This window comes from Lepidochelys olivacea, assembly GCF_965140295.1.
Source record: "Lepidochelys olivacea isolate rLepOli2 genome assembly, chromosome: 9".
NCBI classification, from domain to species: domain Eukaryota; kingdom Metazoa; phylum Chordata; order Testudines; family Cheloniidae; genus Lepidochelys; species Lepidochelys olivacea.
The window spans coordinates 31,522,820-31,546,215 of record NC_140419.1 but is presented as its reverse complement, the minus strand read 5'-3'; the positions used below and the strand labels follow the sequence as shown (position 1 = coordinate 31,546,215).

The 23,396-nt window shown below is 42.7% G+C and overlaps 1 protein-coding gene across 1 annotated transcript in view; it reads right to left on the bottom strand.

The window, feature by feature from the left end:
• SLC9A9 (solute carrier family 9 member A9) overlaps positions 1–23,396 on the bottom strand; it is a 321,809-nt gene that overhangs the window by 282,871 nt on the left and 15,542 nt on the right. Inside the window, exons 3-4 of the mRNA XM_084638813.1 lie at positions 11,759–11,836; positions 10,965–11,041 (exon numbers count right to left, since the gene is read on the bottom strand). Of these exons, the coding sequence (XP_084494939.1) occupies positions 10,965–11,041; positions 11,759–11,836 (155 nt within the window). The remainder of the gene's footprint in view (positions 1–10,964; positions 11,042–11,758; positions 11,837–23,396) is intronic.

Genomic DNA, 23,396 nt, shown 5'->3' with positions numbered 1-23,396 from the left:
GGCTGAATGCTTAATGAGAAATGGAAGCAGAGAGTCTTCTGAGAATGTGGCAATATCATCAGCAAGTTCCGTCTCATGTTATGATGGGGCCAGAACAGCTTAACTATTGTTGAACAGGTTTCAGATTAGCTGCCGTGTTAGTCTGTATCCCACAAAAGGAACGGGAGTACTTGTGGCACCTTAGAGACTAACACATTTATTGGAGCATAAGCTTTCGTGGGCTACAGCCCACTTCATCGGATGCATAGAATGGAACATATAGTAAGAAGATATATATATACATACAGAGAAGGTGGAAGTTTCCATACAAACTGTAAGAGGCTAATTAATTAAGATGAGCTATTATCAGCAGGAGAAAAAAAACTTTCGTAGTGATCACCAAGATGGCCACCTTCTTGTCAACTGTCTAAATGGGTCATCTTCATTATCACTACAAAAGTTTTTTCTCCTGCTGATAATAGTTCATCTTAATTAATTAGCCTTTTACAGTTTGTATGGCAACTTCCACCTTCTCTGTATGTGTATATATATATCTTCTTACTATATGTTCCATTCTATGTATCCGATGAAGTGGGCTGTAGCCCACGAAAGCTTATGCTCTAATAAATTTGTTAGTCTCTAAGGTGCCACAAGTACTCCTGTTCTTTTTACTGTTGAGCAGAAGGAAAATGAAGTCAGCTTCATTTTCAGGGAGAAAAAAAGGTTGACAAATAAAAAGGAAAAAATCTGCAGGGAGATCTCACTGCTCTTTCTGCTAGATAGAGCATTTCCAACTAAAAATTCATTGAACACAGCCTAGTTAAGCTGCACATCAATGGAAATAATATGCCTGTTATCCCAAAAAAGAGAGTTAGAAGCAACAGTTTGGAAGTCTATATTTTCAGTAGTACAAACCCACCCTTGTTTGATTGGACAGTTATGTTCATATCCCGATACACCCCACTCACACAAACCCTTGGAACCATGAAAATGAGAAGTCAAGAGAAAAGTCCCCAGCATTTCTTGCTACTTTCACTTTGCCTGCAAGGACGTTGACAGCACACCCCAACACTCCATAAAGCATTCACCACTTCCACCTCCAATAGATACAGAAAAACAATATGTATGCCAGCTTCATCTCATGCATTCTCTATTGTAACACTTAATACAATAAGTGGACCGAGGGATGTGCTGGCTGCCGCTTCCCGCAGCCCCCATTGGCCTGGAACAGCGAACTGCGGCCAGTGGGAGCTGCGATTGGCTGAACCTGCGGATGCTGCAGGTAAACAAACCATCCCGGCCTGCTAGTGGATTTCCCTGACAGGTCGCGTGCCAAAGGTTGTCAATTCCTGCTACAGAGTATAGAGTATCCTTCCCTTTATGCACACGGAAAATTCCCATTGGAAGTTGCACATGCGCATCAGGATGAAAATGACTTCCATGTTTCAAAGCATTTTGGGGGGGATGGGAGGAGAGGGAAGTAGGATTTGGGTTGGAAACCAGATGCAAACTGTTTCTAAATGATGATCCATGGGTTTAATCTTTGGATTAAGTGAATTTTAAACAGGATAACAACAAATCACTTGAAGAGAAGATAAAGTTAAGGATTCTAAAACAGGCCTGAAACAGTTTTTAACCGATTACCATAGGAGAGGAATTTTATTACAAGACTGTCAGATTCAAGCAGCTGAATAGTACTTATACAGTAAAAAAAGGAGCTGAATGCAAGGGAAAAGGGGGAAGACAAGTTAATGTCCAACTAATAAACTCAGGTTTCAGATATTTTTGTCACCAATTTGAAACCAAATACATCTTCTGAGTAATCTTCATACATTGCAAAAATGGCTGAGGGAATTAAGGTTAAAGGTGAGAGCAACAAGAAGGCAAACCTATATTTTTGTATTACAAAATGCTATGCTCTTAGCTCAAAACATAACAGAATTAAAGTACCATTATGGGCCAGGAAATGATGTTGACCTTGGAATAAATCCTTATAACATTGACCACATGAGCTGTTTATATTCCGTGATTTGTCTTCAACACAGTCATTCGTACTCTGAGACAAATCCTGCTTTTACTCTTTTTTTTACTCTTTACTTAGGCAGAACTCACTGCAGTCACGAAGGCAGGTCACACTTGAATTTGGCCTTCCAACAAATACTTTTGCTGTTTGAGTGGCATATTTCACACAGCTCTGGATTCCAGGAAAACGATATCTCCTTGCCAAGGCTAATAGACAAGCTGGAAAAATATGAGTAAGTGAATGCAAAATGTACTGCTTTCTGAATATATGAAATGTGTTATTGGTGTTGCAATCCAAGATAACCCAAGTGAAACCAAATCAAAAATCTCTGATAAAGCCAAGTTTAAGAAAATAATCAGAGTTCTCATGTGTTGACAACTTTGCCTCGGCCTGGACTGAGGATGCCGATCTGGAGAATGATGGTGTTTTTAAGAAAAAATAACCCAAGTCTTCCTGCTCCCCCTGCCACTCACTCTGGCCTTTCGCTCGAATAAGCACATAGCAAGGTATCAGAACTTCTACAATTAAGTTGGTCTCTCATCCAGCTTCAAGAAAATTGAAAATACCTACCACAGGCATTGATTCCGAAAGATGCTTCCCATCAGATTAGCAGAGCTATCTTAAAAATAAAGTCCCAGAGAACAGAACGCCAGCCAGGCAGCAGTTAGTGATAGGGACCTTTATTTAAAAGCAACTATCCCCACCAAAAATTCAATGAAACCAAAATACTGCCCTGGCCTCTGTGTGATTGTAGGGCCCCCCATGGAGCAGAAGCAGTGTGATTGAACTCATGATGGATGGGATCCTGCACACTCAGGATTTCTCCTGCATCCTCATGCAGAAGGGCTGGGGCTTGACCTCAGGAGGAACAGAGTCAGGGCCAGTGGATTTGCCACTGTGCAGACTCAGCTGCCATCTCTTCACATGGAGATGCAGTAGCAGTTTTGCTGAGGCTTCACAGCTTGGGGGGAGGATTTCTTCACCTTTCTACTGATCTCTCTGCAGTAAGCTTCACTACTCAGACTTACTCAGGTGCAAAGGGGAGGAATTGGCCAGAGGGGGAAGTTTTGTAGTTTCATATATGGTGTGTCTGTGAGTGACAAGCATGGCCTGGCATACTTTAGCACAGTATTTGGTTTAAAGCAATGATGCCCGAGCAGTACTCACCGCTCACAATAAGAGCTCGTGGTTCACCGTCTCCCACTCCCACAACTGGGGGCACCGGTTTCCCATCCAAGTGCCACGCTGTTCATAGAATCATAGAATCATAGAATATCAGGGTTGGAAGGGACCCCAGAAGGTCATCTAGTCCAACCCCCTGCTTGAAGCAGGACCAATTCCCAGTTAAATCATCCCAGCCAGGGCTTTGTCAAGCCTGACCTTAAAAACCTCTAAGGAAGGAGATTCTACCACCTCCCTAGGTAACGCATTCCAGTGTTTCACCACCCTCTTAGTGAAAAAGTTTTTCCTAATATCCAATCTAAACCTCCCCCACTGCAACTTGAGACCATTACTCCTTGTTCTGTCATCTGCTACCATTGAGAACAATCTAGAGCCATCCTCTTTGGAACCCCCTTTCAGGTAGTTGAAAGCAGCTATCAAATCCCCCCTCATTCTTCTCTTCTGCAGGCTAAACAATCCCAGCTCCCTCAGCCTCTCATCATAAGTCATGTGTTCCAGACCCCTAACCATTTTTGTTGCCCTTCGCTGGACTCTCTCCAATTTATCCACATCCTTCTTGTAGTGTGGGGCCCAAAACTGGACACAGTACTCCAGATGAGGCCTCACCAATGTCGAATAGAGGGGAACGATCACGTCCCTCGATCTGCTCGCTATGCCCCTACTTATACATCCCAAAATGCCATTGGCCTTCTTGGCAACAAGGGCACACTGCTGACTCATATCCAGCTTCTCGTCCACTGTCACCCCTAGGTCCTTTTCCGCAGAACTGCTGCCTAGCCATTCGGTCCCTAGTCTGTAGCTGTGCATTGGGTTCTTCCGTCCTAAGTGCAGGACCCTGCACTTATCCTTATTGAACCTCATCAGATTTCTTTTGGCCCAATCCTCCAATTTGTCTAGGTCCTTCTGTATCCTATCCCTCCCCTCCAGCATATCTACCACTCCTCCCAGTTTAGTATCATCCGCAAATTTGCTGAGAGTGCAATCCACACCATCCTCCAGATCATTTATGAAGATATTGAACAAAACCAGCCCCAGGACCGACCCTTGGGGCACTCCACTTGATACCGGCTGCCAACTAGACATGGAGCCATTGATCACTACCCGTTGAGCCCGACAATCTAGCCAGCTTTCTACCCACCTTATAGTGCATTCATCCAGCCCATACTTCCTTAACTTGCTGACAAGAATACTGTGGGAGACCGTGTCAAAAGCTTTGCTAAAGTCAAGAAACAATACATCCACTGCTTTCCCTTCATTCACAGAACCAGTAATCTCATCATAAAAGGCGATTAGATTAGTCAGGCATGACCTTCCCTTGGTGAATCCATGCTGGCTGTTCCTGATCACTTTCCTCTCATGCAAGTGCTTCAGGATTGATTCTTTGAGGACCTGCTCCATGATTTTTCCAGGGACTGAGGTGAGGCTGACTGGCCTGTAGTTCCCAGGATCCTCCTTCTTCCCTTTTTAAAAGATTGGCACTACATTAGCCTTTTTCCAGTCATCCGTTGTCCAGCTCCAGAAGACTCACCCTGTCTTGCAAAAGCAGTGATTTACAACAGAGATGGCAAGTACCATCATAGCTACTCCTGTCAGGTCACTCTTAGCAGCTCACCAAAGGCTTCTGTGATATAGACGTGGTTTCCCACTTCTTTACTTCAGATCTGCACCAACTGTCTTGCTTTTTTAAGGTGACTGATTGTAACAAGCTGCACAGGCTAACAACCATAACACCTATCAGGGCAGGCATTGGGTTGTTTACAGTGAGCTGCTCTGTAAGTCAGTAGGACAGAGCATGGTGCAAATTCATAGTCGTAGAGTTTAAGGCCAGAAGATATCTTCATATCATCTAGTCTGACCTCCTGTGTATCTTAGGGCACTAAATACCACCCAGCCACCCTATAGTAAGCCCAACCACCCAAATTAGAGGGGGAGGCTGCAGCAAAGATATACAGACATAGATACTTGCCTGTGTGCTCACGCAGACACTTTAAATACATGGCTAATATTCTGCAATAAGGAACTACTTTATTTTCAGTCTTTTTGCCATCTACTTCCTGGCCTTTATTACAACAACTAATTCTCCCCTACCCCCATTTCTTCTCTCTGGAGTGAAGCTCTTCCTTTTGGAGTTTACTGTCTCTCTTCTTTCTACCAAGTTTTTAATTCTCTTTCCTTTCCTCTTTCTTTTTCGTTTCTTTCTCTGAGTGGGTGCACAGTGCAGATATACCGACTGTCCATATGGATTATAAACCTCAGATGCTGCTCCCATTTTTGAGCCAGCCTGGGCAGAGTTACAGTTTCAGATAGAAACCATGATTTCAAAGAGTTTCATTTCTATCCAGGTAGGTAATTAGAGGGCCACCTGCCATCACTGTATTGTTGGGGCACCTCTCAGAGTGTAGTGGAGTCAAATCCCAAATGCGAAGCAAGACTCAAGAAGTGGATCTTCACACTTGACAATGCTGGGGAAAGGGTTTACAAGCACTTAGATTACTGCATTTCAGCAGGGCTCTGGCCTACGGGCTTTTTCAGCATTAAAAATGACAACAATAAATCTCTTTTGTATTAAAAAATAGTCCCTCAGTCTAGAGACTCACATTCAGTTATTTATTTCAAAGTTTAGAGGACTTATATTACTTTCTCATAAACCTATACAACGTCAGTCTGACTGTGGAAAAGGATGCAAGGCTCACTGGATTGGCTGGCAAAGCATCCTGAAATACCAAGACACAGAATATTCTCCTTAGGACATGCTGCCTGGGAAATCACAGGAAAAAACATTAAAAGTGGCACTTACTTTAATTGTTTTCTTAAAAATTGAAAAATAGAAACTACCCCCATCTGATAGAGTCTTTGAGAAGACAACTCCAATTACACGCCCCCCAAGGTTAGCTGTGATTATATTGTTTCATGAAACTTGGGAAGAATTTGTATCTTTACAACTCTGTATCAAGGGCCCATGTCCTTCTCATTAAAAGGGGGTTCTCTGGAAGCGAGCCCTATGTATCCTAGAACTTCCTATGCACTTCATTTCCTGCTGGAGCAAGACCAACAGAAGAGTGGAATAGCCAAGGCATGGGGTGCATTTCTCATGGAAAACCAACAACCTAAGAAAAAACAGGGCTCTTTCCCATGAATCTTGCCCATATGCACTCCTTAGGCCTGCTGTGTGACTAATAGCATGGCTATCTCTATTTCTATGCTTCCATTGTTTAGCTTCCTAACAAACCCCACTTCTCATTGCCATACCCCTTCCCTGGTGTTAAAGACACAGGTGTGAACTTATAAATCATGCTGCCAAAAGGACAACATGCCAGAGCAGTTGTTCCCTCAGCTCTTCCACCCAGCCAGCTGCACACTGCTCCAGTGGCATGCTACTGTCCCTGTGGGGATACAGATGTAGTGGTGGAGAAGCAGGATTCTTTCCTCTTTGTATGGAAGCCTTGAGACGCTCATCGGTTTTCAAAGAGTTTTGCTTCTATCCATCTGGGTAATTAAATGGCCTCCATCACTGAATTATCCAGGTATCTCTTGGAGAAACCCCCAGGCTTCAGGTTGCCAGCAGTTTTGCTCATCAGATCACCATGTGAAGGGGGGAATCATATACCCCTACCTAGGTTTTGTACACTGCTATACTACACCACACAGAATATTAACAAACATTAAGATAGAACATGGTCTTTGATTAGAGGAACTTAAAGCTGTGACACAAGCATCTAGTAAGTATTGCTATTCCCTTTTTACAAAAGGGGAAAATGAAGCACAAGTTGGTTAAATGACTTGCCCAGTATCACATGGGAAATCAATTGCAGAGCTGAGAAGAGAAGCCAGAACACCTAGACACTCAGTTCTTTGCTGTAATCACTCAAATGTACTGTCCTTTCTACTATAATCATGTTCACTTGATACTGTACATGTAATGACAACATACATTGAAGCCACATGTGCAGATCAGCACAGATCTAAGAACGCTGATGTCTAGAAACAGAAGGATATGGGGAACATGACATGATTTCTTTCTGACACACCATTGTGCTTGGCCAACTTATGAAATTACAAACAAAACTGGCTGAGAATGGCCAGGGAGCATCTTGAACACCCTTGAGAGTATTTTTTTTTTTTGCCTTTACAGTGCTTAGAAGGGTATTCTAAAACCTTGAAAAACTAATCAAGTTCATCTTCTACTAGAAAGATCCATTTCATTGAGTTTTCAAAGTTGTATTAAGTTATTAAGCTGCATTAAAAGATCATAAAAATGCACATAATTATTCCCACCCCCACAGTTATCTATTGCTTCTCTTAAAATCAGCCAGAGTCCAGTCACTGAGCCAGCTGTAACAGCCTATAATTTCCACAGTGTAATAGAACAAACTTGGTAAGCGTTACCTCTAAGGTAGAGTAAAAAAGACGCATTGTTATGTGCTTTTATCACTGCATGACCCAGGTAGACTTATGAAGTCCAGGGGTGGTGAGTGGTTGCATTAGAAACCAGGATAAAATATGAAAAGTTACATATACATATAACTTCCCCTGACTTTGCCAGCACCAGCCCCCAGTCAAACTTTGGAGAATTCTATGGCAGGAACAAGCAGGTCTGGCACGCTGTTGCGTGCACCCCCCACCCCTCTTCTATCAACCTCTCCTTACCCACATCATTGCCTCTAAAGAGACAGGAGTGATAACATCAGGAAATCAGGTCAGGCCATAGAGATCTGCACACAGGCACGCTGTACTTGGAACTCTCTTTTCTGTGTGAAAGAAATGGGCATCTTCTCTACCCTCCAGGCCCACAGGAAGCCTCTGATCTGCAGGGAAGGATTTTGACAGGGTAGAGGGACAGACTGGATGGGATGGATGTAGAGCTGAGAGGGCATGCACATCATCCCTCTGCAGAATTAGGCAAATGAATTAACTTTCTGTGTAGCCTCTCTTGGGTGCTCCTGGGGCAGCTGCAGCCTGGGGGAGGTAGGAGCAGTTCCTTCTACCGTGGTTCCAATGGAGCTGTGGTTTCAGTGATCTAGGGGGCCTTGCCACGGGTCAAACATTGTGCAGAGGCACAGGGATTCTGTGCAGCTGTGCCTTACCTCCTGTGGATCCCGGGGGTCTGTGACCTTTTCCATGAGGGGGTGGCAAAGCCTGACCCTACTACGGGATAACCAGGGGGAATCTCAGCAAGGAGTTAGTCATGTAGACCCCCTCCCACAAGGGATAATCTGGATAATAATAATAAAAATAATAGCTTTTGTTGGCAAAGACACAGACAATGTCAGCTCTGAATATTTTCTCTTGATACATTACCATTGCCTCTGTGTTTTGCAGACAAAGACAAGCAATTAAAACCAAGTGCTCAAGAGAAGAGGCAAGAAGGTGTCACAAGACCAGGCAGTCAGGCCCATTGGCCTTGCAATGGGATTATTAATGTGGTTGCATGGCAATCTCCTGTCACATCAGGAAATTGCTTGGTCATCACTCTGGTCCAAAAAATGCATGCTCTGGGACTCGACCCCTGCTCACCCAATACTCCACCCCCATTTCACACCCTTACTGTGGAATTATATAGAGCAGGGGCCAAATTCACATCCAGTGGTGTACACAGGCACAGCTCTACTGAATCCAGCTGGGGCAGCTGAGCAGAGCTGGTACAGCAGGAGAGGATAGATAGAGCTGGCAGCACCTGTATGAGGATGTCAGTCTAGTTAGAGAAAGCGGTCTTGGGTAAGGAGAGCTAGAGTGACAAGTTGATGTGGGGGATGAGTGGGAGTTGAGAAGGCATTCAAAAGGAGAGGTATCCAGGCCCAGAGAGGCTGGCAGAACTGCTGGACCCTTCAACAAGACTCTGGGGGGGAGGAATGAGGAGACTGTCGCAGGGAGGGAGGGGGCTAACCACAACTTGACATAGTCATTTTCTAAATATTCATCAAATAATTGATATAAAAAAATAAAACACAGCATTATCTGGCAAAAAATTGTGAATATTATTTGGTGAATATTATTCAACCAGCTGCAGTAGTAACAAGATGGAGGAAACCCTGAAAGTGGAAATAATTCAGATAAGCATCTAAATGGAAGTCCAGACCTTTGGCGATTTATCCGTTAGTCCTGGTGCCACATAAATGACATTTTCACATATAAGACTCAAAAGTTCTTATCCCTAGCATGCTGTTTTAACAAGCTTCCTCACTTAAGTTCTCCAGGTTCCAGATATACAGCTGCTGTTACTTGCATACACTGTAGCACTGATCTTAAAAATTATTCAACCTTTTGTGTATATATATTACATGCACCCACATGGGGAACTACCCATTAATGTAGATCCTTTGGGCCAGATTCTTAGCTGGTATAAACTGGCATAGCTCCATTGAAGCCAATTTATACCAGTAAGCATTTGGCTAACTGTTTACACGGTAAGAAACTGCCCGGTGTGCTTGTGTACCTCTGCCCTCTACCAGAGGGAATCAGAACCTCTCAATTGTGACAGGAGATGCACAGCTAATAGCTAACCCAGACTCTTCTTCAGCTCATGTGGCAGGGACCTGTGCTTTTGGAGCAGGATGGTTACATTTCTCTCTACTGTCAGTGAAATTCTGAGTGACCATAGAATGTAGTATAATAAAAACCAAAAAATCCTACATGATGATGGGTTTGTTATAATACATGCAAGTTGTGTCTGCTGTTGGCTACTTCAAATCTTACTAAGATGAAAAGAAAGTTAACTCTGATGTCAAGATACCCATTTTTTTCTTGCTTCCATTGAAAGAATAGTTTTAACAAGTATTAAACTTTGAATTACAGACTAATCCATCAGGCACTGATGTTTTCATAATACTGAATTGACATTAAATGTGAAAGTTCTGTCTTATGATGATGTTGAAAAGGAACATATATTTTGACTCCACCATCTAAATTTACTTAAGATCTGTTATAAAAAAGCAAGAAGAGTTAATTGCTTTCATAATTTGAAAGCACTCTGCCTAGGTTCAGAAGTCTGATTACTTCTAAATTAAAGCACATGCATAAAATTGAAGCACTACCATAAATCCTTGCGCACCATGCTGAACAACTTAAATGGCTCATTTCAGAGTTACACAGACCAGGATCTCAGGTAACCTACAAGATTCAATGAGCTGCTAACCTGAAAGTTGAACCATCAGTAAATTCCCAAACTTGTAACCTGTAAAATAAGCTCCCCTCCTTCAACTCCACACAATCCCAGACAGATGGCTAATGAAGTCTTAGGTCCCAACCCTGAAATGAGCTCTGCATGGGAAGACCCCTGTAAGGAGCTCCATTAGCTTCAGCAGGGCTCTGTACAGGTGCAGAGCTCATTGCAGAAACCTTGGTTCAGAAACAGTTCAAGAACCTCAAAATTCCTCCTGTCTTTCTGGAGATTTCTTGTCCTGTAAAGGGAATGCCATTAAAGAACAGTGTGTTCCTCCAAGAAGAATGCTCCCTTCTTGCAGGACAGATAAAATGTTAATGCTACATGACTATAAAAGGCAGCATGTGCCTATATAATGATCACAAATTGGGGCCCAAGTGTGCAAGATACTGAGGGTCTCATGGAAAAGGTTGGGACTATACCATGACTGCATCTTGAATTTTCCATCTCAACCTCACCTAAAGATAGAACTTCATTGTTTAAGAAAGTCATGAATAGATAGTGTAGGAAAATGCCTTCATGTTAGCCTAACACCAGTGAAGTAAATCATGTGCCCTTTTATGAGGAAAATCGACTAATATTAAACTTGAACAAGAATAATAGGAAGTGAATTTCACTTACCCTATAACAATGCAAGAGATGGCAGTTCCCAAAAAGGCATATGTTAAAATTGATCCTAAATTACGAAAAAAATGTCTCTGGGGAAACAAAGTAGGAAAAATACAATGTCAAATTTAGCAGAGTTCATCTTAGAAACCTAAATTCAAGTTCAAACACCAAGTTTAGGGGAGTCCCATTCAAGCCATTCTGGCTGTTGCTATAGTCGTTCTTCAGGATTGGAAAAAACAAAACAAAACAAAACAAAACAAAGGCTTCAAATTACGCTTTTGAAAATATGATCTAAGACCCCCTCATGTTCTGTCAGCGTGTCTATATGTCACTAATCTTCCTTTTTTGCCTATTAAGTCGGAATTGCATATTCATGCATGAAACAGTTAGTGGTCATAATGAAAGCTCAGGTTCTGAATGACCTTTGTAAATATTACCATGAATCCCCTCCCTTACACAGGTGTAGGTCCCACTTCTGCACGGGAAGAGGGCTGCTGCACACGTGTGGAGCCTCACTGACTTCAAAGGGACCTTGCATGGGCACAGCAATCCACCCACATATTGAAGTGCAAGATCAGAGCCTTACACAAGCATAACAGAGAGCAGAATCAGGCCCATGGGTTTGAAGTCTTAAATAGTTATTTTCCATTCTCTTCTCTGATATCAATTGGCCTAAATAATTACCAAGCAAAAGAATTTCAGACGGACAATTACTTAGATTCTTCTCCCCACCAATGTAACAATGGCACTACAAAGTAGCCATCAGACCAGCCCACGTTCTGTAATTTAAGAGAGAAATCACTTACCTTCTTTAAACTATATCCAGCATGAAATATAATGGGTGGCAGTAAAACATTGAAGAAGATCGAAGGATCAAAAATCATCTGCCAGAAAAGACAAAGATATTGAGTAAGGAAAAAGTAAAGCAGCCATTCAGCTTGGTATGGAAGGTTTCAAGTGAGAGACAGGCCATTTTAAAATCAGGATTAATCATGGTGTCAGCCTTAATAAGTTACTCTCGAAAGCGTGGAAACTGGACAAATTACTCAGAGTTATTAGCTGAATAAATACGAGTTTAGAGTTCCCTGTGCATGTGTATATAGTACAATATTTAGATATTTTTGTAAAAAAATATTAAACATAAGAAACAGGTAGTGCTCGGTCAATACAGAACACAGGCAAATTACATTTCATGTGTTAAGGAGAGTAATGAACTAGATGGCCTAGTAGGTTTGGTGGTGGACTGGGGACTCAGGAATCCTGTCTTTGACTCCTGGCTCAGGCACAGATTTCCTCTATGATTTTTGGCAAGTCACCCCAGGCCTCAGTTTCCCACCTGTAAAATGGGATAATACCTTCCTACTCCATAGACATTTTGTGCAGATAATGATTCTGAGGCGCTCTGACACTGGGATGATGGCCATACAAGTTGCTACATAGCTAGAAACTGCACACAAAACAAAATTAAAAGGAAAAATAAATCCTTCTTGTGCTTCCTTGTTCCAAATAAAGGAAATCTTCCATCTTGTGGGAGGATATTCTCCATCTTTGCTTATGCTTATTTACTTTTTATTTTGCTTTACCAACTTTAATAATAAAAACCCCCATAATAATGGCAATACTGGGTCAGAACAATGGTTCATCTATCCCAGTAGACTGTCTCCCAACAGTGGACAGTGCCGGATGCTTCAGAGGCAAAGAACAGAACAGGGCACTTATCAAGTGAGCCATCCTGTTGTCCCATCTCAGCTTCTGGCAGTCAGAAGCGTAGGGGCACCCAGAGCATGGGGTTGCATCCCTGACCATCTTGGCTGATAGCCATTGATGGACCTATCCTCCATGAACTTATCGAATTCTTTTTTGAACCCTGTTATAGTCTTGTCCTTCACAACATCCTCTGACAAAGAGTTACACAGGTTGACTGCATTGTGGGAAGAAGTACTTCCTTATGTTTGTTTTAAACCTACTGCCTAATAATTTCACTGGGTGACCCTGATTTGTGTGTTATATGAAGGGGGTAAATAACACTTCCCTATTCACTTCTGCACACCATTCATGATTTTATAGACCTCTCTCACATCCCCCTTAATCATGACTTTTCTAAGATGAACAGTCCCAGTATTTTTAATCTCTCCTCAGACGGAAGCTGTTCCATACTCTTAAATCATTTTTATTGACCTTCTCTGTACTTATTCCAATATATCTCTTTTTGAGATGGGACGACCAGAACTGCAGGGGATATTCAAAGTGCAGGTGTACCATGGATTTATATAGTGGCATTATGATGTTTTCTGTCTTATAATGTATCCATTTCCTAATAGTTCCTAATATTGTTACCCTTTTTGATTTTCATTGCACACCGAGCAGCTGTTTTCAGAGAACTATCCACAATGACTCCAAGATCTCTTTCTTGAGTGGCAACAGCTTATTTAGACCCCATCATTTTGTATGTATAGTTGGGATGATGTTTTCCAACATACATTATTTTGCATTTATTAATGCAGAATTTCATCTGCTATTTTGTTGTCCAGTCATCCAGTTTTGAGAGATCCCTTTGTGTAAATCTTGGCAGGCAGCTTTGGACTTAACTATCCTGAGTAATTATGTATCATCTGCAAACTTTGCCACCTCACTGTTTACCCCTTTTTTCAGATCATTTATAAATATGTAGAACTTGTCCCAGTACAGATCTTTGGGGGACACCACTATTTACCTCTGTCCACTGTGAAAACTGGCCATTTATTCCTACCCTTTGTTTCCTATCTTTTAACCAGTTACTGATCCATGACAGAACTTTCCTTCTTACCCCATGACTTCCTATTTTGCTTATGAGCCTTTGGTGAGGGATTTTGTCAATGGCTTTCTGAGAGTCCAAGAACACCACATCCTCTGGATCACTGTTATCCACATATTTGTTGATGCCCTCAAAGAATTCTAATAGAGTGGTAAGGCATGATTTCCTTTTGCAAAAGCCATGTGGACACTTCCCTAACATATCATGCTTATCTATGTGTCTGATAATTCTGTTCTTTACTATAGTTTCAACCCGTTTGCCAAGTATTGAAGTTAGGCTCACTGGCCAGGATCACCTCTGGAGACATTTTTTAAAATCATCATCATATTAGCTATCCACCAGTTATCTCGTACAACCAATGCTTAATTTGTAATGAAAGAGGTGCTGGGGCTCAAGCAATTTTTTTTTTTACTTTAATAACTGATGCGGCAAGCTCAGGGGTGCCGGAGCTATGAACTGCCAACCCTAGAGGTGCTAGAGCTGAGCCCTGGCAAGCCCTGGCACAAATTAAGCACTGCATAAAGCTGCAGATTTAAGCGATAGGTTACATACCACAGTTTGTAGTTCTGCAATTTCATATTTGAGTTCCTTCAGAACTCTTGGGTGTATACCATCTGGTCCTGGTGACTTACTGTTATTACTGTTTAATTTGTTCTAAAACCTCCTCAATTGACACCTCATTCTGGGACAGTTCCTCAGATTATCACCTAAAAAGAATGGCTCCGGTGTGAGAATCTCCCTCACATCCTCTGCAGTGAGGACTGATGTAAAGAATTCATTTAGCTTCTCTGCAACTGGCTGGTCTTCTCTAAGCACTCCTTTAGCACCTTGATTGTCCAATGGCCCTACTGATCCTTTGGCAAGCTTCTTGCTTCTGATGTACTTAAATTTTTTGCTGTTAGTTTTTGTGCCTTTTGCTAGTTGCTCTTCAAATTCTTTTTTGGCCTGGCTAGTTATACTTTTACTTATACTAGACATGCCAGAGTTTATGTTCCTTTTTATTTTCCTCAATAGGATTTGACTTTCAATTTGCAAAGAAAATTTTTGTCTTGAACCTGTCTCGATTCCTCTGTTTAGCCATGGTAGAATTTCTTGGCCCTCTTACTGGTGGTGTGTGTTTTTTATTTAATTTATTTATTTATTTAGGGAATATTGTTTGAGTCTCTATTATGGGGTTTTTAAAATGTTGCACTCTTGTGACTGTTCCTTTTAATTTCCATTTAACTACCTTCCTCAATTTTCTGTAGTTCCCCCTTTCCAAGTTAAATGATACTGTGATGGGTTTCTTTGGTCTCTCACCCACCCGGTTAAGAATGTTAAAATTAATTACAATATGGTAGCTATTACTAAGCGGCTCAGCTATATTAATCTCTTAGGTGCAGCATTTAGGACTAAATCAAGAATTGCCTCTCCCCTAATGGATTCCAGGACTAGCTTCTCCAAGAAGCAGCCATTAGAAATGTCAGCCATCTAGAAATTTTATCTCTGCATCCCATCCTGAGGTGACATGTTTCCGGTCAATAGGGGGATAGTTGAAATCCCACATTATTAGTGAGTTTTCTGTTTTTGTAGCCACTCTGATCTCCCTGTGCATTTCACGATCACTGTCAGGTGGCTGGTAGCGTATTCTTATTGCTATTCTCTTATTATTCAAGCATGGAATTTCTATCCATTCTATGGTACAGTGTGAGTGATTTAAGATTTTTTCTATATTTGACTCTATGCTTTCTTGCACATATAGTGCCCTCCCCCACCAGCATGACCTAGTCTGTCATTCCAATGTATTTTTTACCCTGGTGTTAATCATGTCCTATTTTCAACATTTCACCAAGTTTTTGTGATGCCGAGGATACTCTAATTTACCCCCTGTAGTAAAAAGTTTTCAGCTCAGTCACTGGAGCAGCTGTTTAGCACATTCGTTTTTAAAATTTTTCCCAAACCCTATAACTGTTTGGGACAGAGTCTGTGTACCTGTCTAATATTAATTTTTCTAGATTCCATAGAAAAATATTTGAGCGGGAGAATCTTTTTTCTGACTGCACGTATTGCAGACTCAATTTGGGTTCAAAGGGTCAAGCTGGGTTCTCTCAGTCTCACATCATCCACAGGGGTAAAGGTCCTGCAGGCAAATTAGTGCCTCTGCATTGTCCCGCAGTTTGAACTATAGGGGAATGAACAGCACTGTGCACCAAAGTGTTGAGCTGTAACTCCCCCAGGTGGGCACTGAAAGCAGGAACTAAAAGGTTCCTAGTTTATCTTAAGGTAATCATGTTTGAAGAGAACTAATTAAGGTGAAGTTGGAACCTTCTACTTGCCAGTAAAATGTAATTTTGCCAAGATGTGAATTTGCCCTTTCAGCAAGAGATCTGCTTGGTGGAAATATGCTGAAATCGCATGTGTACTAGGAAGCCTTTCCTTTAAACTTCAGATGTTTCTTTTAGGAGAATATATTCAATTAGAGGGCTTTTAATGTGCTTAATTATTAACAGTTCAACTAATTTACCACTAACATCCTGTAGCTCTTCATTATCATTTCTGTTCCCATCTGTCCTGATAGTGCAGGAAAAACTGCCATGGCAATGAAACTGAAATATCCTCTCAGTGGCACCCATCTATCCCTATGAGACAACAGCTTATTTATCCTCTGCACTGCTGTAGATGCACCACATCATTGTGTGTGGAAATCTGAGAGAAACTAACTCCATCATGGTCGCTGGTATGCCACATTGTGAGGAAAAAGTGGTCTGTCTTGGAAGCAGCAGGGGGTTACATTATATTCTCCATGTGCAATGGATGAGACTCATCTATTCTGCACAGAGCCAGAGTAACTGGGCTTTGTATGGGGCAATGAGCAGTCCACTATTCACTCCTCAAACCAGGGCTGTACAATCCAGCCCTCCCTGCCCTCTAAGATGGGATAGCAGCAGCTGTCACTCCATACACCCTTATGCAAGCTGTTAGGCCCCTGGATCTGTGTAACCCTGGACTGTCAAACCCACTCAAGTCTCTGCTTAGCACCAGTCTGTTTGGGTCCCACCTGGAGCTTCCTCACAGAGATGGGGTGGAGGGTTACCCATGTGTTAAGCAGGAAGTCAGAATAGCTCCTGATGGTCTCTTCTGGCCTTAAATTGCAATACAAATACATGTCCACCAGCCGTACTCAAGGGATTAGGCAATGCTGAGGTTCTTGCGTGGGCCCTTTGCTTTGAGGTGAATTTCACCCTATAAGCATGTACAGAGAGTATAACTTATGGCACTCGGTGAAAGAATCAAATTAGAATACATATGAGAAAATAAGAATCTCTGCTCCAACTTTGAATGGAACCTCTTTGCAGGTTCATGAATAATTAGTTACTTTTCTTCAGTTGTCACACAGTCCTGTGCTCCTCAATTCTGCTTTAGGATGAGGAACAGAAGGACCAACCTACCAGTGGAACAGCAGGTGGCCCAACAAGTACAGGAGGCACCAATAATCTTGTGAAGAAACCTGTTCCCGTGGAACTTCCAGTTCAATTTTTCAGAGCGCATAGTTTCAAGGAGTTCAAATGAATTTAGTATAAAGATGTGAACACTGGGGTCCAAATTCAATTTGGACCTCTTTTGAGGTTCATCCAGCCCCGTATGTAAACTGTAATGAAAGATGTGCCTCGGCTCAAGTGATTTTTGTACTTTCATAACTGACATGGCAAGCCCAGAGGTGCCGGGGCTATGAACTGCCAAGAGGTGCCAGGGCTCAGCATTTGTATTTAACATAGCTTATCTACTTTAAAAATGTTCTTGTTGTTAATTTTACTCCATTGTGACCATTTCTGGAGCTAGTTTTGCCAGATGTCAAGGCATAATCTTCAGGTGTGATTCTCTGCTCAGATATGCAGGCATGCCTCACTGCATAGCTTGAAAAATCCCTAACTGCATTTGTGTGCAAGTGAGCCCAGTGATCAAACGCACCATATCTAGGATTAGAGTCAAATCCTGATCATTGCTGGAAGGTTCTTTGCTTTTTTCAGAGGTTTATTCATTGCGAAAATTCCACCCCGAGCAACAAATTGCACCGACATAAGTGTCTGTGTGCACAGCACTATGTTAGCGGGAGAGCGTCTCTCGCCAACATAGCTTATGCCGCTCGTGGAGGTGGATTTTTATGTTGATGGGAGAGCTCTCTCCCATCAGCATCTTTCACCAGACCTGCCGCAACGGCACAGCTGCACTTGTACAGCTACGCCGCTGCAGTGCTGTATATATAGACCTACCTTTAATCACAAAGTTATACCTATGAACAAATGGGTGTGGCTCTAGTCCTGCAAGGTGCTTGGCACCATTCATTGCACTGACTTAAGGAGTAGATGTGATTACTCATTCTGTGCAGAAGATGCTCAGTCCTATAGCATTTGATAAGGATGAAACCATTTGGGTTCTATAGAAATTACTCTCAAAACCTACAAAATATAATGGTTAGTCAAGTCCTTTCTATTGATCTTATGAGTCATCCTACAGAATTCTGTAGCAGGGACATACTTTTCCATTAAAACAGTTCCAAAGACCAATGGAAGAGTCATATTTTATTAAATTCTTGAGAACTTTGTTATAAAGGAATCTGCACCACAAGACCTTTTCAGTTTAAAATTTTAGGATCCAGTCCTCAGAAGTGTCTAGTAACTCCTACGAAGTGCTGAGGCCCAGATACACAAATGGACTTCAGTGCCTAAAGCCCAGTTTTAGGCACCACTGCAATCCACAAAACTCCTGCTCAGCTGCCACCTAACCTTTTAAGGGCCTGAATTTGCTAGATGTCTAAATTTTCTCTAAGAGTTCCCTAGGCACCTACGTTTCTGCCTCTGGACATGCTCACTGCTACCCCAGGCAGGTGCCCATTGGCCTATCTCATGCATAAGCCCCAGTGCGAGCCTCAAACCAGGTGAAGATAGGTGTTGCCCCATCAGTCTTGCCTGTGGGGCCTGATCTAAGGTGTGCTCAGACCACACCTACCTCCACCCAAAACAGCCAGGGAAGGAAAGAGGAACCTTTAGCCCAGTGGTTAGAGTACTCAATCAGGATGTGGTTCAATTCCCTCCTGCGCATCATGAGAAGAAGGAATTTGAACAGGGGTTTCCCATCTCTGAGGTAAGTGCCGTAACTGGACTATGGGACCTTCTGATGTGAGTATCTCTCTCCTGTTGAAGCTGTTCTACAGTATATAAATAATTAAATATGTACTGGGTGAGTGGGAAGGTGACTAATACAGCGGTCAGGGCACTCATCTAATAGGTGGGAAACCTCTGTTCAAATCCCTTTTTCACATCAGGCAGAGGGCAGCAATTGATATGGGGTCTTCAGCACCCTTGGTGAATTCCCTAACCACGGAGCTAAAGTTATAAGAAAGGCCTCCTCTCCACCTCTGTCACACAAGACATGGCTTAGGCACCTGACACCAGGAGAATGTTCCCAGCTATGGAGCTCAAGTAGAAATAGATACTTCCTTCCCACCTGGATTTAGGCACCTAACTCCATGAGGTGGCTGGAACTTAAGATACGCCCCCCTCTCCCCTCCTCTATCTCTGCTATTGGCTAGTTTAGATAGATCCCTGCTTAATGGGCTAGCTTTTGTGGCTCTCATACTCTGGGGTCTTTCCTCACCCTTCTTCCCCCCACAACCCCCGAACACATTGTACAGGGAGCCTAGGGAATTAACTCAGCATTTGTGGATTCCACTGGGTGACAAGAAACTTAAAAGTTAGGCACTATAATGCCTAAGTCCTTTTGTGGATCTTGGCCTGAGTGACAGACTTAGGCCTTGTCTATACTACGGGGGGGGGGAGATCGATCTAAGTTACACAACTTCAGCTATGTGAATAACATAGCTGAAATCGATGTACTTAGATCTATTTACCGCGGGATCCACACTAGGTTATGTCAATGGGAGACACTCTCCCGTTGACTCCCCTTGCGCTTCTCGTTCAGGTGGAGTACAGAAGTCGACAGGAGAGCCATCTGCGGTCAATTTAGACGGTCTTCACTGGACCTGCACATTGATCCCCAGTAAGTGTAGACAAGCCCTTGCTGTGTGTTGAGAGGGCTCACCACCTCGCAGAAGGCACAAAGCATCTCACAGGATTGGGCAACCCTATAACTAAATTTAAATGTCTATTTCAGATCACTCATTTATTAGCTGCAGCCTGGATTGTCAAAGGGACACTGCAGTAGGTCACACTCCAGGAGTAATTGTAAAGCTCTTTAATAAAGGCTCATTACATATTTAAAATATTATATCATACTTCTTTCAGGAAAAGGAGTAATTATGCTGGGTTCTGCATTCCAGCAGATGAATGGGTATTTATGTGTTTAATTCCAATTAACAAATTAAATTGCGCATAAAAATTCTTTGTTGAAAGGAAAGCAGATGCTGCTTGGAGAAGCATGTGTTCCCTTCTATGCTTTTCCTAAATTGTCTGTTTTTAAATGGGAAAGGTTTTGGATCTGTTATGCAATGTCTGTCAACCTTCAAAAGGATTGATTTGGCAGGTGTGGAGCATTCATAGTGTTCTTCGTTCTTCACAGTTACCAGAGAGGACTAGAGTGTGATGCAGCAGGGTCTTAATAAATGGGGGAACTTCCTGGTTAGGGAGCTCATTAGTTGCTGCTTAAAGCATGGCTCTCTATATTTATACCCTCACCCGAAATGGTGTCAGAAGTGCGTGAATCCCTCTCTCTGAAGGAGGAGTAGAGGACAGAAAAGAGCCCTGACTGCCAGAGTAGTGAGTGAGCCGGGAAAGTGTTGAAGCTGCAGCAGGAAGGAATCGGAGCCCTGTCTCAGCACAGCAATGGAGCCCGTAGCACAAATAGAGAAAAGGAAGTGTTAGCAGTCAGTTGGACAGCTCAGGACATATCCATTTGGCTCGAATTTTAACAAAGAAACAGATCACAAGCCCTTAGTGGTATTACTGGGATCAAAGCTTTCCACCTGGGATTCAAAGATTTTTGCTATAGCTAATGTGATTTTTCTTTCAACACTGAACACATTCCAGAGAAAGCACTCATAGCTGCAAACATGCTATCTAGAGAGCCAATGGGGCAGCCACCAATGGAAGATGAAAAAGCTTTAGAGAAAGATGTCAAAGTCTACACTTTGTTCTTACAGCAATTCCAGTACCTACCAGCTAACGTCAGCAAATTGGAGATAAATAACTAAAGGATGAGACTTGCCAGAAACAGACTCTACTCTGCCAAAGAGGGTGGGGTCAAAGGAGTCAACTTCCAACTGACCTACCACCATACTGACAGGACCAAAATGACCTTTCACATGCCAGTTGGCCTGCTTCTGAAAGGACACACATTCTTATCCCTATGAACTTCAGAAAGATACTCTCCAATATCCCAGAGGGACACCAAAGTAAAACCAAGTGTGGAGCATGAACACAGCAATCTGTGTGGTGGCCCCAGTCTGAATAGGCAAAGTCACACCTTAGTAGAGGCTGCGAGATACGTAACTCTATACAAAGCGACCTGACAGACCTTTGATAGGGGGTAGTCACAAGATTTTTTCCCCATTATTATAGCTGATTAATTCTCCAGATATTTTGACTTAGCTAAACTTACACAGTGTTCCTCAGCACAGGTCATTCAGAACCTAAAGTCAATATCTACACCTCATGGAGTTGCTGTAGTCCACATATCTGATAATGGGCCTCAATTTACCTTTAAAACATTCCTACATTTTGCAAAGGACTTTGATTTTGAACATCGTAGGAGGAATCCACATTGCCCCCAGAGTAACAGGGAGGTGGAAAGAGCAGTGCAGACTTTAAAAAGACTTCTGCAAAAATCAGTGGCCCCATATAAAGCATGCCTAGGCATATCGGTCAACACCACTTGCATCTCTACTATCTCCATCAGAACTTCTGATGGGAAGACAAATAAGGACATCTTTGTGGCAACAATACAGATTAAACTGGTCCGACCTGATGGAATTTCAAAAATGGGATGCTGAACTCAAAATTCAGCAACTAAAAGTTTCCATATTAAGCACAGAACAAAAGCATTACCTGAATGGACAGTGGTGGATTAGCCCCGGGCCAATGGGGTCCGTGCCATGGGTCCCAGCCAATTTGGGGGCCCTGGAAAAATGGGCACCCCACTCCCTGACCCCGCTCCTGCTGCCTGCCCAATGTTCCTGCCGGCGGGGGAGGGGGAGGGGCGGTGAGCAGGATCAGGGCATGGGGGCTTGCCCCGTTCCCTCCCGGCAGAAGCACCAGGAGGTCAGAGCAAGCCCCCGGTCCTCAACCCCTCCTGGCAGGAGCACTGGAGGCGCGGGCGAAGGGACAGCAGGTGGAAGGAGTGGGGAGGGGCCTCCACTTGCTCTGGCTCAGGGCCCCAGAACATCCTAATCTGCCTCTGTGACAGGAGATGAGGAACAAAGTTTGGATCAAGAGCTCCCAGACATTTGGAACTGTTCAGAACTTGGTAGAAACTCCCAGATCCTACCGAGTGGGGACTCCAAGAGGACTTCTCCAGAGGAATCAGATTAATCTTCAGTATTTCCCAACACACCAAAGAGAGGATCTGGGGCTTGCAAGTACTCTGTAAGGAATTAAGTCCCCTCCTCAGGGAACTCCATGCACAAACTCCTCAGAAGTGATAACAGTCTGGAAGACTGATCAGACCCCCTCAAAGACTTGATCATTAGAATAATGCCTAGGATTATTTAAATGCAATTGATAAGGGACATAGTAAAAATAGTTTTAAGAAATTTGAAGTATATTTTGTACTGTTGTATGTATATCATTTAAATTTTAACTTTTCATTATAAAGAAAGAAAGATGTGGAGTGATTATGGAGTTCCTGGTTTTCCACAGTCACCAGCAAGGAACAGGAGGGATTGAAGCAGCCATCTTACTAAATGGGAGAACTTCCTGGTTAGGGAGTTCTCTAGTTGCTGCTTAAAGTATGGTCTCTGTGTTTATGTCTTTACCAGAGGCAGATTAAGGGTTTGTGTCCTGGGCGAAAGCAAGGGCCCCCCAACTTTCTGCCTGCAATTCCCCTGGCCACTCCCACCCCCAGGTGTTCCTGCCGGGAAGCAGGGGGGCCTATTTGGGGGGCGGGGGGCAATTGGCCAGGGCCCCTGGGCACGGGCCCTGCAGCTAATCCATCACTGGTCTTCACACCATAGCACACAATCTGAAAAATGCCAGCACCTTGTGGGTTAACTCTGTGCATTGCACTTGGCCTCTTCAACAAAAAGCGTTAATTGGGAAAGTCGCAAATTTTAATAATTTTGAAAAAAAAACCTATTATAATGACCCCTCATCATTCCTGCAATTTGTGGAGTTGAGTTTTCTGAGAAACAGATTTACTGCATTTATTCATAATGAATAAAAACCTCAGTATTTTTTGCAGGTAGTAGGCAAGACAACATTTTTCCCTATTCCATTTTAATGTATTGTCTTTTGCAAAAATTTTAAGGCATAAATATATATTAAGCCAGATCCTCAGCTGGTATAAATTGCTGTACGTTACTGACTTCAATGAAGCTACATCCCCTTTTTCTCATGAAATCTATCTAATCTGTATGAAAAACTACAACACTATGGATTTGAACTCAATATGACAGATATGTGTAGCTGGTAGGAAAAACAGATTTTGTGTAATAACCATGG